The 17,442-nt window shown below is 38.2% G+C and overlaps 1 protein-coding gene across 4 annotated transcripts in view; it reads left to right on the top strand.

Moving 5' to 3' along the window:
• Positions 1 to 17,442, top strand: part of Asb3 (ankyrin repeat and SOCS box containing 3) — a 130,284-nt gene that overhangs the window by 94,555 nt on the left and 18,287 nt on the right. For all 4 annotated transcript variants that reach the window (XM_040733210.1, XM_040733212.1, XM_040733211.1 and 1 more), the window contains 2 exons: positions 7,993 to 8,253; positions 13,269 to 13,399. In XM_040733210.1, coding sequence (XP_040589144.1) covers positions 7,993 to 8,253; positions 13,269 to 13,399 — 392 coding nt within the window. The remainder of the gene's footprint in view (positions 1 to 7,992; positions 8,254 to 13,268; positions 13,400 to 17,442) is intronic.

A 17,442-nucleotide genomic window follows, 5' to 3' on the forward strand; every position in this document is an offset into this window, starting at 1 on the left:
TGGTTACAGCTTCTTCATTATCATCTTGATCTTTTTTGTCTTTATCTCCTTCCTCTTTCTTTCTGATCTTTTCATTCTTGACAACTCATTTTTGCTGCATCAGATTCTCCATTAGCTCTGTAGGCAGCAGCATCCTTTGCCTCGTTTTTGACTTAGTAGCCTTCTTTCCTAAAGGCTGGGTGTCACCTGCAGCAGTGAGTTCCATATCCTTCCCAGTTTCTTTGCAGCTTCACCAGTAAATCAGGCAGGATGTTCTCCTTTTGTTTTTTGTGCTGCTCAGCCACAATACAATTAGATGAGGGGAAAGGTTTCTTGGGTACACCGGGGTCCCTGAACTTCTTTTTTGTTTCCTTCCAGGGAGACAGAGAATTTCCTGTCCCTCATAACCTTGAACACTTGGTGCAGTATCTTCAAATTTTCCTTGTTCTTTAGCAGACATGGTCTTCATTACTCTCAGCACTTCTTAGAAAACTCTAAGATACTGACTGAAGCATGCAGGTTCCTCTATGTTTCTTCCAGCAAGTTTGCACATAGAATATATATATAATATTTCAGCATGTCCTTTGCTCATGTTTAATTGTTTTTCCTCATTGAGGTACTCTTCTAGTTTTCACTTATCCTGGCACTGTCTCTATGCAGGTCATTATGCTGCAATAAACATTATGTGTTTAGTAGCATATCTTAAAATATGTATAAATGTAATCTTGAAAAGCAGGCTGCTTATTTTTCTCCTTTAATAACGTGCAACTGTATTTTGTTTGATACAAGTTTCTTGATGGCTCGTGGAAAGGTCTATGAATTATTTCCTTTAGTTGAAACTTGTTGAGTGGATTAGTGTGATCTTAAAACAGTAAATTTTAGGTAAGAGAAGTCATTGGAAAATACTATTTGTTAGCCTGTAGAAAATGCCCAGACATCAACATCATCAGTACTGTGGTGGTATATTCTGGTCTTTCTAATTGACTTTTTCTTGTTTGCCTGGAAGCTACAGCAGTATGTTAAATTTTGGCACATCTTTGCCTTATCTGCATTGTAGGGAATTGAATTAAAGGGCAACTTTTCTCATGTTAACTTATTAGCATACCCCTGTGCATGTGAAATGAGAGCCACTTGACCATTTTGGAAGTTTATATAAAGCTTTGTTTTTTTGTTGTTGTTGTTTTGGTTTTTTTTTTGTTGTTGTTGTTTTTACGAGACAGGGTTTCTCTGTATTGTTTTGGAGGCTGTCGGTCCAGCCTGGCCTCGAACTCACAGAGATCTGCCTGCCTCTGCCTCCCGAGTGCTGGGATTAAAGGCGTGAGCCACCACCGCCCGGCTGTTTTTTGTTTGTTTTTTTTAAGATTTATTTCTTTATTTATTACATATACACTGTTCTGCCTACATGCCAGAAGAGGGCACCAGATTGAATATTAGATGGTTGTGAGCCACCATGTGGTTGCTGGGAATTGAACTCAGGACCTCTGGAAGAGCAGTCAGTGCTCTTAACCTCTGAGCCATCTCTCCAGCCCCAATATATAAAGCTTTGTTGATCAGCCAAGAAACTCTAAATTTTCACAATAGGTTTTATTTGAGTATATGGAGAGAATACAATTGGTAGTGTCTAGGGGTGGGGGAGAGGAGGGCAAAACATATGGGTGAAATTTTTAATATTTTTTCTTTAAGTACCTTAAATTGGGCAGTCATATGGCTAAAACATTTATCAAATTTATCAGACTCACCACTCACAAAAATAAGCATAATTGAATGTAGTTTACCTCAAAAATAACCATGCTATTGCTTTCTTTGTTAAAAAAATAAAACAATGGATTTCTTATAAAGAATTTTCAATGAATTAATAACTCAAATTTGGGTCACATCCCTGATAGCAGGTACTAGAAAGATAGTTTATGAGATTAACTTGATATTGCAGTGAAATAAATTTACTTATACAAGTTTTGAAATTTTGTTTTTATAGTAGCAATTTATAGTTTCAGTAATGTTAATTTGGGATGACATTATATAAAGATTTAAATGATACATATTTGACATAGGTATTATTGAGGAAATGTCTTTTTCGTTTGCATGTTTTCTAGTATTTCTCTAAAGTCTATCTATTCAGTATTTGAGACCTTATATTATTGAGCTGTGTTTGTTAATCCTCACCTGGTCTTATAAATAGTACCAAAAGATGACAAAAGTAATACATACAAATAGTAGCTCAGCTGGTCACTTTAACTTTTTAGTTCAGTGCTGTGAAATAATCCTCTGGTACACTGTAAAGATTTGTCACTCAAATTGGTTTGATAAAATGTTGATTGGCCAGTAGCCAGGCAGGAAATATAGGTGAGGTAACCAAACTAAGGGTGATGAGAAGAAGGGTGGAGTCAGGAGTCACTAGCCAGATGCAGAGGGAGCAGGAGATGACTGTGCCATGCTAATAAAGGTATCGCCACGTGGCAGATCATAAATAAGGAATATGGGTTAACTTAAAATGTAAGCACTAGTTAGCAATAAGCCTGAGCTGTTGGCCAAGCATTTATAATTTATATTAAGCCCCTATGTGGTAATTTAGGAAGTGGCTGCCAGGTATTTGGGAGCAGGCGGTTGGGACAAGAAACTTCCCATTATAGTTCAGGAGTAATGTTCTGAAACATTTTTGGTGGATATTGGAGAGGATGAATTTCCTTTTGTATCAGTGGTTCTTCTCTCCACTTCATGACATGGTTTCCTCTACCACTGAATACATGCTACAGCAAAATGAAGTTTTCTGCCTTGAAGTTCAAATATCAGCTACAGTGGTGTGAAGCTAGTTCTCTTAAGTTACAGCAGAGTAACTCGGCCTAAATGAGAAAATATAAAGAAAGAATACTTGCAAGTGGGGAAGCAACAGGGGAATTGAGGGATTGCAAGAACAAATTCGTACTCTTATTTCTGACCATAGAAGGAAAATGTAGTTTAGTTGAGTTTATTTTGTCTGTGTAACTTTTTTTTTGTTTTGTTTTGTTTTATTTTGTTTTACGAGACAAGGTTTCTCTGTATTGTTTTGGAGGCTGTCGATCCAGCCTGGCCTCGAACTCACAGAGATCCGCCTGCCTCTGCCTCCTGAGTGCTGGGATTAAAGGCGTGTGCCACCACCACCCGGCTTGTCTGTGTATCTTGATGATACTGTTCGCTCTGTCTGTCTGTCTGTCTATCTGTCTATTGGTTTTTTAAGACAAGGTTTCTCTGTGTAACAGTCCTGGCTGTCCTGGAACTCACTTTGTGGACCAGGCTGGCATTGAACTCACTGAGATCTGCCTGCTTCTGCCTCCTGAGTGCTGGGATTAAAGGTGTGCATCACCAACACCCGATACTGGCTGCTCTTACAACATTAGGATCACAGAAGTCATTGTGTCAATTCTAGTTTTCTTCAGTGGGCACATTAGACAAAGCTGAATGCTTTCATTTTATTTTTAGGCAATGGCTGAAAACCCTATGGCATTTTGATAATTAGCTAATAAGATGGTTAAATATTTTATTCACTAATTGAACATGAAATGCCAGTGATTTCCATTTCTAAAGTTTAAAGTTTTCCATTTCTAAAGTTTAAAGTAAACCTGGTTTCATGTGGAATTTTCTATTTATTGTGCTTTTATGTAAGTACCATATTTTTGTCTATTCCTAAACACCAAACACCATAGTAGTAAAAAATAGCCTTCAAATAAGGTTTTTACTGGGCTTTAGTTTTTAAATCTCTCTCCTTACTCAGATTATTCACTTCCTCAGATTGTTCACTGCTTATGTAATGAACTTCTCTAAATGTCACAGTTAATTCTTGGTGTTTGTGTCTGCAGGATAGACTTTTTCTCCCTCTAGGATATGAAGAGCTTCCCCAATGTTTCATCAGGGCCTGAGATAGAAATATGTATTTTAAGAGAAATGTATAGATTTGTCTATATTATTTATATTTTAACCAAAGGTTACCTAACACTGAGAATTTACTGTGCTCAATGGCATGCAATAATCATGGTCATATAGAGCACTAAGGTTCCTTTCATCTCTAGAGCAGAGGAGTGGGAGTGCCTCAGACCTGCCTGCACCTACTGTGAGACCCATCAGCATATTGAACCTGCTTGCACCCACCAGAAGAGAACCTTGGACCCGTACCTACCAGGAAAGGAAGAGGCCCCACCTGTACCCACTGGAAGAAGGGATGGAAAGACAACAATATAAGAATACTTTCTACAACAGAAAAACCAATATGATAAGCCACCAGAGTCTAGGGACTCTACACCAGCAAGGCCCAAACATTCCAACACAGATGAAGCAGAAGAGAACAACCTTAAAAACAAATTCATGAAGATGATAGAGGCCCTAAAAGAGGAAATGAGAAAATCCTTTAAAGAAATGGAAGAAAAGACAAACCAAAAAATTTCAAGAAACAATCCAAACAGTGCAAGGGTTGAAAGCTGAAATAGAAACAATTAAAAAAAAAACACAGCCTGAAAGAATGCTGGAATTAGAACAGGTGAATATATGATCAGGAACTACAGATGTAAGCATAACCAACAATACAAGAAATGGAAGAGAGACGTTGAAGACACACTAGGAGAAATAGATTCATCAACCAAAGAAAATCTTAAGCCCAACAAATCCCTAACATAAAATATCCAGGAAATATGGGACACCGTGAAAAGGCCAAATCTAAGAATAATAGGGGTAGAAGAAGGGGAAGAAACCCACCTCAAAGGTGCAGAAAACATATTCAATAAAATTATAGAAGAAAACTTTCCCAACCTGAAGAAAGACATGCCAATGAAAGTACAAAAGGCTACAGAACACCAAATAGAGTGGACCACAAAAAAAAGTTCCCTTGTGACATAATAATCAAAACCCCAAACATACAGAATAAAGAAAGAATACTAAGAGCAGCAAAGGAAAAAGGCCAAGTAGCATATAAAGGCAAACCTATCAGAATTACATCTGCTTCTCCATGGAAACTCTGAAAGCCAGAAGGTCCTGGATAGATGTTCTACCAACACTTAGAGACCACAGATGCCAGCCCAGAGTACTATACCCAGCAAAGCCTTCAATCACTATAGATGGTGAAAACAAGATATTCCATGACAAAACCAGATTTAAACAATACATATCCACTAACCCAGCCCTGCAGAAAGTTATGGAAGGAAAACTCCAACCTAAGGAACTTACTACGCTTACAAACACATAGGCAATAGATAATCCAACTTTACCAAAAGTCAAAAGAAAAAGTAAATCCACAAACAATAATACCACCACCAACAAATAAAATACAAGCAAGAATTAACAGTCAGTGGTCCTTAGTCTTCCTCAGTATTAATGGTCTTAATTAAAAAGACACAGGCTAACACAATGGATATGAAGACAGAATTCATCCTTCTGCTGCATATAAGAAACACACCTCAACTTCAAAGACAGACATTATCTCAGAGTAAAGAGTTGAGATAAGATTTTCCAATGAAATGGATCCAAGAAACAAGCTGGTGTAGCTATGCTAGTATCTAACAAATTAGACTTGAAACTAAAATCAATCAAAAGAGATGAAGATAGCCATTTCATATTCATCACAGGAAAAACCCATCAGGAAGAAGTCTCAATTCTGAACATCTGTGCCCCAAATACAAAGGCACCCATGTTCATAAGAGAAACATTAATAAAACTCAAATCACACATAAGACCTCACATAGATATAGTGAGAGACTTCAACACCTCACTCTCACCACTAGACAAGACCACAAGACAGAAACTTAGCAAAGAAAAAAAGGAACTAACAGAAGTTATGACCCTATAGGGTTTAACAGACATCTATAGAACATTCCATCCAAACACAAAAGAATATACCTTCTTCTCAGCGCCACATGGGACCTTCTCTAAAATCAACCACATACTTGACAACATAGCAAACCTCAGTAGGTACACAAAAATAGGAATAACCCCTTGTACCTTATCAGACCACCATGCTTTAAAGTTAGAATTCAACAACAACAACAAAAATTGCAGAAACCCTACAAACTAATGGAAATTGAATAACGCACAGGCACAGTTGCACCATTACTGGGTGTCAACGAACAAATAAAGAAATTAAAGATATCCTAGAATTCATTGAAAATGAAGACAAAATATACCTAAACTTAAGGGACACTTTGAAAGCAGTACTAAGAGGAAAGTTCATAGCACTAAGTGGTTATATGAAGAAACTAGAGAATAGTCACACTAGAGAATTAACAGCACACTGAAAGCTCTAGAACAAAAAGAAGCAAACTCACCCTGGAGGGGTCATGATCAGGTGGGTGAAACATATAGACACAGCTGACATGAACAAGTGGTAGCTCATGGACCCCAGACTGATGACTGAGAGGCCAGCATGGGACTGATCCAGACCCCTTGAATGTGGGTGTCAGTGAGGAGGTCATGGCAAGCTTTGAGGTCTTGGGTACTAGATCAGTATTTATCCCTGGCATCTGAATGGACTTTGGGAGCCCATTCCACAAGGAGAGATGCTCTGTCAGTCTGGACTCATGGGGGGAGGGCGTAGACCTTGCCCTGGACCATATGAAGACTTTGGAGATTCCCCTAAGAAGGGTGTCACCTTCCCTGATTGGATGGGGGGGTTGGTGGGGACGGAGTTGTGGGAAGTGGGGAGGGGGAGGGAGCTGGGATTGACATGTGAAGCAAACTTGTTTTTTATTTAAATAAATAAAAAAATTAAAAATAGAAAAAAGTAATTCTCACATGTCTATAATTTAGCATTTTATATTTATTTAATATAAAAATCTTAATCTTTTCTAGATTTTGTATTATATAATTATTGAAAATAGGCTAACATTTATATTTCTTTATAATGACATAATTCCAAGTTCAAAGGGCAATAATTTTATCCTTATATAACTTCTTTTTCAGTTGTGTGCATAGTGAACACATGCTTATTATTCTTTGTTAACCTTAACATTGTAAATATTTCTAAAAATATGAGCATGTAACTCAAAATTGCAGGTTTCGATGGCTGTAATATATTATGCTTATTTACCTGATTCTTTGTTGTTGAATGTTTAAGATGTTTCTTTCTATAGTCTGCTTCAGAGAATACTGCTAATAACATTTTACAAATGGCCTGCAATTTATTTTGAATTTTAGCTTTTGGACAAATTTCAAAAGATATTACTGAATAAGAAGTAGAAATTTTAATACTTATATATACTTTATATTTATTTACATAAGCATATTTAAATATGTGTAGCTATAACATGTAGAGTATTTCATTTATTTAGTTTCATAAGTACTTGTGTAGTAGCAGAAAAGTGAAGTAACTCTCTTAGAGTCACACAGCTAGGTGATTCCAGGGTTTGTGCTCTTTACAGCCCTACCTGTGTCTGCTTGTGAAGTGGCTCTTTCAAATGAGGATCACACCTGCTTTCAGTCAATTGCAGTGTAATTGTCAGTATTGGATCTTTTTTCAGCAATAAATTTAATAGATAAAAATTATACATGTTTATTCTATAGAAGTGCTTGATAAGGAAGTTTAACTTTAAGAATGCAGAGGTGTAAGTTAAAGTATGTTCATTAGAAAAGCTTTCCTGTATGATGGGCATGATATGTGTCGGCCATGTCTAAAAGAATGGAAATTGCCTAAGGCTATATAACATGGAGGTTTCTAGACTGAATTAATATTCAGGGATTTAACATGTTGTTCATTAACTTAAAAAGAATTGTAGGAGAAATGCTTTTGTTCAAATACTATAGTTTAATTAAAGTTTTCTTTGTCAAGATATTTAAAAATCTTATAGTTGAAATCATAATAGTGCAGAGGGATTGAGATGTGAAAGTTTTCTTCCTCATTACTTCATTTCAGCTCATTGCATGTAAAAGTCACTGGATATCCCAACTGCCATTCTTGTTTGCAGTTGTAACCGCTATTAGCAATTTGTTAAGAAGTGTTTGTTGTGTAGAAGTCTAGCTTTTAAACTTCTTTGTATTTCCTTTTACTTTTTGGTGAAGCTGTGACTGCTTTGGAACTGTGAATATTCTTTTGAAGTATGGAGCCCAGTTAAACGAACTTCACTTAGCATACTGCCTGAAGTATGAGAAGTTTTCTGTGTTTCGCTGGTTTTTGAAGAAAGTTTGCCTGTTGGCTCCTTGGAATCATCTATCTGAATTTATAAGTTATGCAGTTAAAGCACAAAAAAAATACAAAGAGTGGCTGCCATATCTCCTGCTTGCTGGATTTGACCCATTGACTCTGCTGTGCAGCAGCTCTTGGTAAGAAATCTTTCTAGTGTGCCTTCCCCATTAATAATGATACTGCCTCAAACATGCCATCAGTTCTTGAGATCTGTGCGCTAGGAGAAGGGTAGGGTGTGTGTGTGTGTGTGTGTGTGTGTGTGTGTGTGTGTGTGTGTGTGTGCGTGCGTGCGCGCATGCATGTGTGTATGTGCATGTACACTGCCATAATTGTGTTGTGTGAGAATACTGACCACTATAGCTATGTTGGAATGAAAGGGTTGAGAGCTACAAACAGAGAAATTGATCTTAAAGCACGGAGGTCTATAAGAAGTGGCTGCAAATGGTTAGTAGCTTCCAGGGTACTTTCCTGAGGGACATTTCTTCTACTCTTGGCCATTTGTTGTGCCTCTCTTTTTATTATGGAGACAAGAGTCGTAATAGCCCAGACTTAGTCTTGAGTGTACAGTACTCCTGTGTCAGATTCCTGAGTGCTGGAATTATAAGCCTTTACTACCATGCTTAACTTTCTTATGCCTTTCTTAATTTGTTTGTGACAGAATGTTTCTGCACTATAGCAGCTTGTCTTCTGAAATTTGTCTCCCTTACTACATAATGTTTTTTGAAGTATCTGAAGCTATCTATACTTTACTTAGTTGTGGTTGTTTCTCAGGTTGGCCATTTATAAAAGATTGTATGAATGTTGCATCAGGATTCTGTGGTGACAAGATTTTTTTTTCTACCCACTTCCAGCCTTAGCAAAAGTTGTTATTTGGGATAGATGCCTATAGTATAGCATGTGCAAAAAACCTCTTCGTCTGATAAGTCAAATGAGAAAATAGAACCAAAGTCTCCAGTTGAATAGAGAGCATGTTATTTTGCAGAATTTTAGTGAAACATCCATTAGCCTAACAAGAGTCAGTTTCCAGAGGAACATTTCCTATTTGTGAGTTGAGTTTGCATTTTTGTGGACTCTACTTTCTACCCATGACCTCTCTTTATGTGAAGAATAAGCCTGTATTTGATAATGTATCTCACTTTCTCAGTACCACTACCTGGCATTTAGGAATTCTCATCAAGCTTTTTGCTTAGGACTGTCATCTCTCTCTGACACTCTCTTTCCAGTGAAGTGAGACTGCTCCCTGGTTAGTGATTTGGAGAGTGAAGTCAGTACAAAGTGACATAAACCTTCTGATCCTAATAGGTTGTACTCTGATTGTACTCTCATCATAGTTGTCTGTCGAATACTCTTGGTTGCCATTCTCTTTTTCATTCTATGTTAATTTGTGCAAAACTCTATGTTTAAGGTAATTGAGTGAAAAGATTACTGACAATTCATTGAGACATCTCTTATTTAAAATTTTGCATGTTTGTCGTAACAGCTCTCCCTTCCCATAAGCATTTAGTGAGGTATAAAATACTTTTGAATACCATTTATATCTAGTAATTAGCAGAGTTATGTAAATGCCACTAATGTCTTACTGAATTTCACGATTAGCTCTCCTTGGGCTTGCTAGCAGCAGATCCCCTTCACTATTTTAGGAGTCACCTTCTACCTGTGGTTCAAATTTGATAGAGTACATGGGTAGTTGTGAACAGCCCTGACAGTTTGTTCCTCTTTATCCTCATCGTCAGTGGGTGCCTGTCTCCAGGACATCCACTTTTTCCTCAGTCACATTCTTAATCTTCTTCATCTGAAGCCATTAACTGACTCTATCTGAAAAGCCCAGTGCTTTGAACAGTAATATCCTGGAGTTTCCAGGGTGACCTGTGTGGGTCTCATATCTCTGTTCTTAACCATTTTACGTTAACTTTTTCATGCATCCATAGGAATAAAATAGTTCAAAAAGATCAGAAACTTCCATCCATTGCCAAACATGGGAATTTATGACAGCTTTTCTTGTTCCTTCTTACTCTTAAATTAGGAAAACCTATGGGACAAAAAGAAGTAAAGGTTGCCTGTTATCCTTTGCTCTCTAGCTAACTAGAGAGTGTGGAATATTGATTATAGTCCCAAGGTACTACAGTTTTTACTATCCTTTTCCTCATTCAATGGTCTCCTTACCCCATGTATAAGTAGCTGAGGATTTTTGTGGCAAAAAATCCTTGGTGTGTACACTGTTTATTCAATTTGTTAAAATAGGAAAATGTTAAGAACCAAATAAACAACCTAATTGTTTAGTTTAGCATTCTTAATTGAGAATGCCAGTTCATATATTTCTATGACTATTAAAGAGTCACCTTATATTTCCTAGAAAAAGTACAATGGAAACTTTCACTTTAGAAATGAAAATTCTTAACATAGCCAAATTTTGTTAACTAATCTTTCATTGGAAGGGTAAAGCCAGTTTTTATACTGAATATGATAAATGTTTTACCTTCTTTGATCAAGTTTATAGTCAAAGAACTATTGTAGGAGAAAGGCTTCCATAAAGATTCTAATACATCAAAGCAGATTTCGGTTGTTTATTAATGTCACATGTAAGTATGCTGCTTGATTTAAGCCCTCTAAAAATGTATCTGTCTGAATAATTGATTGCCTGTTACAATATAATCTACAGAGTAGAAATATTTCCCAACAATGAATGCAAGTCACTCCCTCTATCTGTATTTTAATGGGAGAATAGTGTGAACACCATTGATGGACTATCACTGACTTGTGATACCACAACTGCTCTGTAGTGTGTAATGGTCAATGTAGGCAATAAAAATGCAATTTCAGGCATGTTATCAGTATTGTGAAATAAACTCACCATTGCATTAACAAAAGCTATTCACAGATTTACTTCTTGAGCGTGTTCAAATAACTATAAAAATGACTTTGTGTTCTGTCATAATGAGACCTAAAGCTTATTAAGGTAGAAAAATGAAACCTTTAAAACAGAAATAAGGAAGCAGATTCAAGTAAACTTTTAGTTCTAACACACCAAGGGGAGTATTTGAGTATATTTTGTCATTTATTTTCTGATAAGCCTTCATTTTACTGAGAAGTGATAACTAATTATTTTTTAGGCAACTGTGCTGTTTTCAATGTTTCCTTATGTATTTGCATATCAAAGAATTAAGAATTTGGGAGGTGAGGTGACTCAGCACATGCCTATATGCCTGATGATTTGGGACCTACATGGTAGAAGAGAGCCAAGTCCCCCAAGTTATCAAACACAGACACACATGATTTTTTTTTTAATTTGAAAGCAGTTTCTGTACTCTATAATCAGTGTATTTCAAGTATACTTTCAAATACAGAAAACAAGCTCAGAGTATTATTTAGTTTCTTCACCTTCTGTTTGTATGTTAATTAGTGTGCATGTGTTTGTGGAGGTCAGGGAACAACCAGGATTCCCTTTTTACACCCCTTCTTTTCTCAGTATGCTTTCTGAGGAACCCACAATTGAACTTTTTTACTTCTTGGCTCCTGTGTTTTTGTTTTTGTTTTTGTTTTTGTTTTTTTTTCCTTCAGTTGTCCCCTAGTGGATGTCTGAAGAAATTGAACTTGAAAAGAAAAATTTTTGTAGGAGTTGAATGAAGAAAAGAAATAAAAGGAGGACATGACTTCTCCTAAGGAGTTGAGGGTTTTTATTACAGATAGAAGGGAGAGCAGAGGCTGAGGTAGAGTCACCTGGGAGAGTCCAGAATGGACGTTGACTGAACTGAGTCATGTAAGGGTGGGAAGGAGGGAGAGAGAAGGAGGAAGAGAGGAGAGCCAGGAGCCAAGAGGCCAATGTAGCAAAAATGGCTGGATTATATAGGGAAAAGAAGCTAGGAGAAGAGCCCTAGCACAGTCATTTGGCTGAAGAGTTTAGGGTAGGTGGAGGGGTATACCAGCCAGGATGTCTCATTAACAGGTTCTGGCAATACTGAGAGAGACTGGCCAACAAAGTCAGCTTTGATATGTTAAATAGGCACCTTGGTTAACCATTTGTGTGGTTTGAGAACTAACAATAATATAGTAGACCTGTTTTTCTTCAAAGGATATAAGACTGTCTAGTTAAGCTTAGACAGTAATTTTGCTAGGGTTTTGAATTCCCTTGAAGTTTGGACTGTAAATGATGTGATCTCTCCTGGAAGATATAATACTGAAGTTTTCATATTCTATTAATATTCAACTTTTTGTTTTTCGAGACAGGTTTCACTGTGTAGCTTTGGAGCTTTTCATTCTGTGGACCAGGGTGTCCTGGAACTCACAGAGATCTGCCTGCCTCTGTCTCCCAAGTGCTGGGATTAAAGGTGTACACCATCAACACCCAGCCTATATTGTAGACTTTTTAAATTGTGTTTATTATATTCTTGAATATTATTTCTACAAAGTCTGCAGAAATAGTTATGTATTATGTAAAGAATTAGACATTTAAGTAACAGAGATGTTTTAGAAATCGGGACTTACTTTAAGCTACTGTTTTATTTATTAGTTTTCATGTGTTTCTAACACTTGGGGAAGGCTCTTCTGGGCAGATTGGTAGGAAATCCTCCTGAAAGAAGAGAGGAAGAACTATTAGTATGGAACTCATATTTCCATTCTTAAAGCTGAATGTTATATTGGATCACCCTTTAGGGCTGAATCTATAATGAAGAAAGTTCTTAGCAGCTGCACAATCCCTGGGAATGGTATGGAGGTGGGGCTGGAGCATTGGGGAGAACCATCTGTCTTGTATACACAGCTTATTGGTGAATGCAGGTATTTGAGCTTTATCCTTTCTGTATCATTCTTTGTCTATGGGGATGGCCAGACTAAATTTGGCAAGAGAGCTTAACGGCAAGTTCACCCAAGACATTGATGCTTTTCCCAATTTAAAAAAAGGAGCCTGCTCTTCACGAGGGTCTTGTGAGGCCTCTTAGAGAGCTGCACACAGCGCTTAGTTCATTTCTAGGAGTATCTTAGATTATTAATGTCTATGGAACTTGCCATAGTTTTATGGATACTTTCTGTGGTTTTGTTTTTGTTAATTTTTACCAAGTTCTTGTAAAAATAGGAGTGTGATATTTGCTTCTCGTACTATGCCCTAGATATGATAATATTTTGCTTTTGATGACCTGTTACCATGTTGTTGATACAGGGTTGACTCAGTCAGTGATGACATCCTTATTTTTACTTTGGAATTTTCTAATTGGAAGATACTTCCACCATCTGTTGAAAAGATTATCTCTGGTCGTGCAAACTCTTCTTGGGCTCTTCAACAACATATGGGTAAGACAGTACAGATTCAAACACACTGCCCTTTTCCTTCTCTTGGTTCTCTTACTATGTTGGAATTTTTTGCGGATTTGTCAGCGAACATATAGTAAATTAGGCATGTATTTCCACATGTGTTTCCTTACATGTGGAAGGATAGGGAAAGGATAGTAATTTTCTCTGAGAATTGTGTTTGTTCATATGTTTAGCCTACAGGTCTTATAGAAATCAGATAGTTGTTTTTACTCAGTGATATTCTTTTGCTGTTATAAAAATATATAAGCAAAATATTTAGTTTGTATTTGTAAGAATGCTGAACTTGATTTTTCTTTACAAATTTTTGTAGACTTGTGTTCTCACTGTTACATGTTATCATCTCTAAAAGGGAATATTAGCATCTTTGATTTGCACCTGTCTCTACTGATAGTTTATCAACCTATTGGTATACCTTATGAGCTGGTGAAAATTTTGCAAATGGTTTTTTTGTTGTTGCTTTCCTGCATCAACTAAGATTACAAGTGTAGTTACTAGTCCAGGTGATTGATGTTTAAATGGCTATTCTAAAACAAATTTTTAAAATTTTCTGTATTTATTAAAATTGTTTTCAAAAAATAATCTTACTTACATACCAATCCCAGTTCCCTCTCCCTCCTGTCCTCCCATGCCCCACTAGCCCACCATCCCACCCTCCATCCACTCCCAAGGGAGGGGGAGGGCTCACATGAAGATATCAAAGTCTGTCACATCATTTGGGGCAGGGCCTAGGCCCTCCCCTGTGTATTTAGGTTGAGAGAGTATTCCTCCATGGGAAATGAGCCCATAAATACTGGTTCCACTGTCAGAGGCCCCATAGACTGCTCTGGCCTCCCAACTGACACCCACATTCAGGGGGCCTAGTTTGTTCCTATGTTGGTTCCCTGCTGTTAGACTGGGGTCCATACAATCTCACTTGCTCAGGTCAGCTGTTTCTGTGGGTTTCCCTAGCATGGTCTTGACCCCTTTGTTCATCACTGCTCCCTCTCTACAACTGGATTCCAGGAGTTTAGGTCAGTTCTTAGCTGTGGATCTCTGCTTCTGCTTCCATCAGCTACTAGGTGAAGACTCTAGGATCGGATTTAAGATGTCCTCAATCTCAGTATAGGGGAAGGGCATTTAAGGTAGAATCTCCACTATTGCTTAGATTCTTAGTTGGGGTCAACCAAGTGCCAGATTTTTCTTTAAACCTATAATGGCCCCCTCTATTAAGGTATCTCCTTTCTTGCTCTCCTCTATTCTTTTCTCAACTTGATCTTCCTGATCCTTCATGTTCTCCTCCCCCTTCCCCTTTATCCTCCCTGCTTCTCTCCCCCACCACTCCCAATTTGCTCAGGAGATCTTCTCCAGGGGTTCATGTATGTCTCTCTTAGGATCATCCTTGTTTCCTAGCTTCTCTGGGGTTGTGGATTGTAGGCTGGTTATACTTTGCTCTATGTCTAATATCCATTCTTCGTTTGAGGTGCATCTAAGTTGCTTCCAGGTTATGACTATTAGAAATAATGCTGCTATGAACATAGTTAAACAGATGTCCTTGTGGAATGAATGTGCATCCTTTGGGTATATGCCTAAGAGTAGAACTGCTGGATCTTGTGGTAGACTGATTCCCATTTTCCTGAGGAATTGTCATACTGATTTCCAAAGTGGCTGTATAGGTTTACACTCCCACCAGCAGTGGGGGAGTGTTCTTCTTTCTCCACATCCTCTCCAGCATAAACTGTCATTGGTGTTTTTGATTTTAGCCATTTTGACAGGTGTAAGATGGTTTCTCAGAGTTATTTTGATTTGCGTTTCCCTGATGGCTAAGGATGTCGAGCAATTTCTTAAGTGCCTGTCAGTCATTTTAGATTCCTCTATTGAGAATTGTTAAATATTAGGATAGTTGCATCCGCTTGTGTCTTGTGTCCATTTAATTGGAAAATCTTTTCCCAACTACTCTGAGGTAGCTTCTGTCCTTGAAGTTGAGGTGTGTCTCTTGTATGTAGCAGAAGGATGAATTCTGTCTTCATATCCATTCTGTTAGCCTGTGTCTTTTTATAGGTGAGTTAAGACCATTAATATTGAAGGTTATTAATGACCATTAATTATTGATTCTTACTTGTTTGCATTTGTTGTTGTTGTTGGTATTGTGTGTGGATTTCATCCCCCTCTCCTTCTTTTGATTTTGGTAAAGTGGGATTATCTGTTATTGCTTATGTTTTGTGAGTGTAGTTAAATTCCTTGAGATGGAGTTTTCCTTCCAGTACTTTCTGTAGGGCTGGATTTGTGGATATGTATTGTTAATGGGATGTCTTGTTTTCTCCATCTATAGTGATTGAAAGCTTTGCTGGGTATAGTAGTCTGAGCTGGCATCCATGGTCCTTTAGTGTTTTTAGAACGTCTATCCAGGACCTTGAGAAGTCAGGTGTAATTCTGATAGGTTTGCCTTTGTATGTTACTTGGCCTTTTTCCTTTGCTGCTCTTTATATTCTTTCTTTATTCTGTATATTTGATGTTTTGATTATCATGTAGCAAGGGGACTTTTTTGTGGTCCGGTCTATTTCATATTCTGTAAGTTTCTTGTGCTTTTGTTCAATATGTTTTCTGTACTTTTGAGCTTGGTTTCTTCGCCTTCTTCTATACCTATTATCCTTAGGTTTGTTCTTTTCATGGTGTCCCATATTTCCTGGATAGTTTGTGTTCAGGATTTGTTGGGTTTAACTATTTTTCCTAGTGTATCTTCAATGCCTGAGATTCTCTCTTCCATCTCTTGTATTCTGTTGGTTATGCCGGCATCTGTAGTTCCTGATCATTTACCTAATTTTTCTGTTTCCAGAATTCCCTCAGTCTGTATTTTCTTTATTATCTCTATTTCAGCTTTTAAGTCTTGAACTGTTTGACTTGTTTCCTTCATGTGTTTAATTGTTGTTGGTTTTTTTTTCTTTCTTTGCTTTCTTTGAATCTCTTTATTTCTTTCATTTTTTGGCTTGTCTTTTTCCTCCATTTCTTGTATTTTTTTGTTTTTTCTTGTATTTCTGTAAGGGATTTTCTCATTTCCTCTTTGAGGGTTTCTGTGATCTCCATAAAGTTCTTTTTAAGGTCATTCTCTTCTGCTTCATCTGCGTTGGGATGTTCAGGTATTGCTGGTGTAGAATCCCTAGACTCTGGTGGTGTCATATTAGTCTTACTGTTTCTTAATATGTTCTTATATTGTCGCCTTCCCATTCCTTCAGTGGGTGCAGGTGAGGGTCTCTCCCTCTCCCGGTGGTTGTAGTAGCTGGATGGTTTGGTCTGCCCCCAGGTTTTTGGGGGACTTGGTGGGCAGGATGGGACTACTACTGTGTACAGGAGACTCCAAGGGGGTGGTGATGTTGGTAAGAGAAGGTCCTGCACTCACCTCAGGTGCAGGTGGACCTAAGACTCCAATGGTGGCAGCACTTATTAAAATATTTTAAGTTAGCTAAAAACTTAAAGAATACTCAGTGGGGCTTCCAGCAGCATCAGGTAAACAGGCCGGCTTCCCGGCCTGTGCTCCAGTGCCTGCAGATCCCCTGGGAACTGCACAGAGCTCCCAATCCCGGCGGGAGCCAAGCACCCAGACCCCAGGTCTTCTCTCCCCACCAACGAGACCAGGAAAGGAGAGGAGGCTGGGAGTACAGGGAAGCGGCGGTTCTTCCAGCAGCATCAGGTAAACAGGCCGGCTTCCTGGCCTGTGCTCCAGTGCCTGCAGATCCCCTGGGACCTGCACAGAGCTCCCAATCCCGGCGGGAGCCAAGCACCCCAGACTCCGGATCTTCGCTCACACCAACGAGACCAGGAAAGGAGAGGAGGCTGGGAGTCCAGCGAAGCGGCGGTTCTTCCAGCAGCATCAGGACCAGCATTCGGACAAGGAATAGAAGAACCACCAGATTATTGGACTTGCTAGCACCCACCAAAAAGGGAACGCTGGTCCCCAGACCAGTAAGGGGCTCTTTCTGTACCCACTAGAAGAAGAGATGGGAAAGAGACAATACAAAAACACAGTCAGCAACAGAAAAACAAATATG

The sequence above is a fragment of the Mesocricetus auratus genome, unplaced genomic scaffold (assembly GCF_017639785.1).
Source record: "Mesocricetus auratus isolate SY011 unplaced genomic scaffold, BCM_Maur_2.0 Super-Scaffold_100029, whole genome shotgun sequence".
Classification (NCBI taxonomy): Eukaryota; Metazoa; Chordata; class Mammalia; order Rodentia; family Cricetidae; genus Mesocricetus; species Mesocricetus auratus.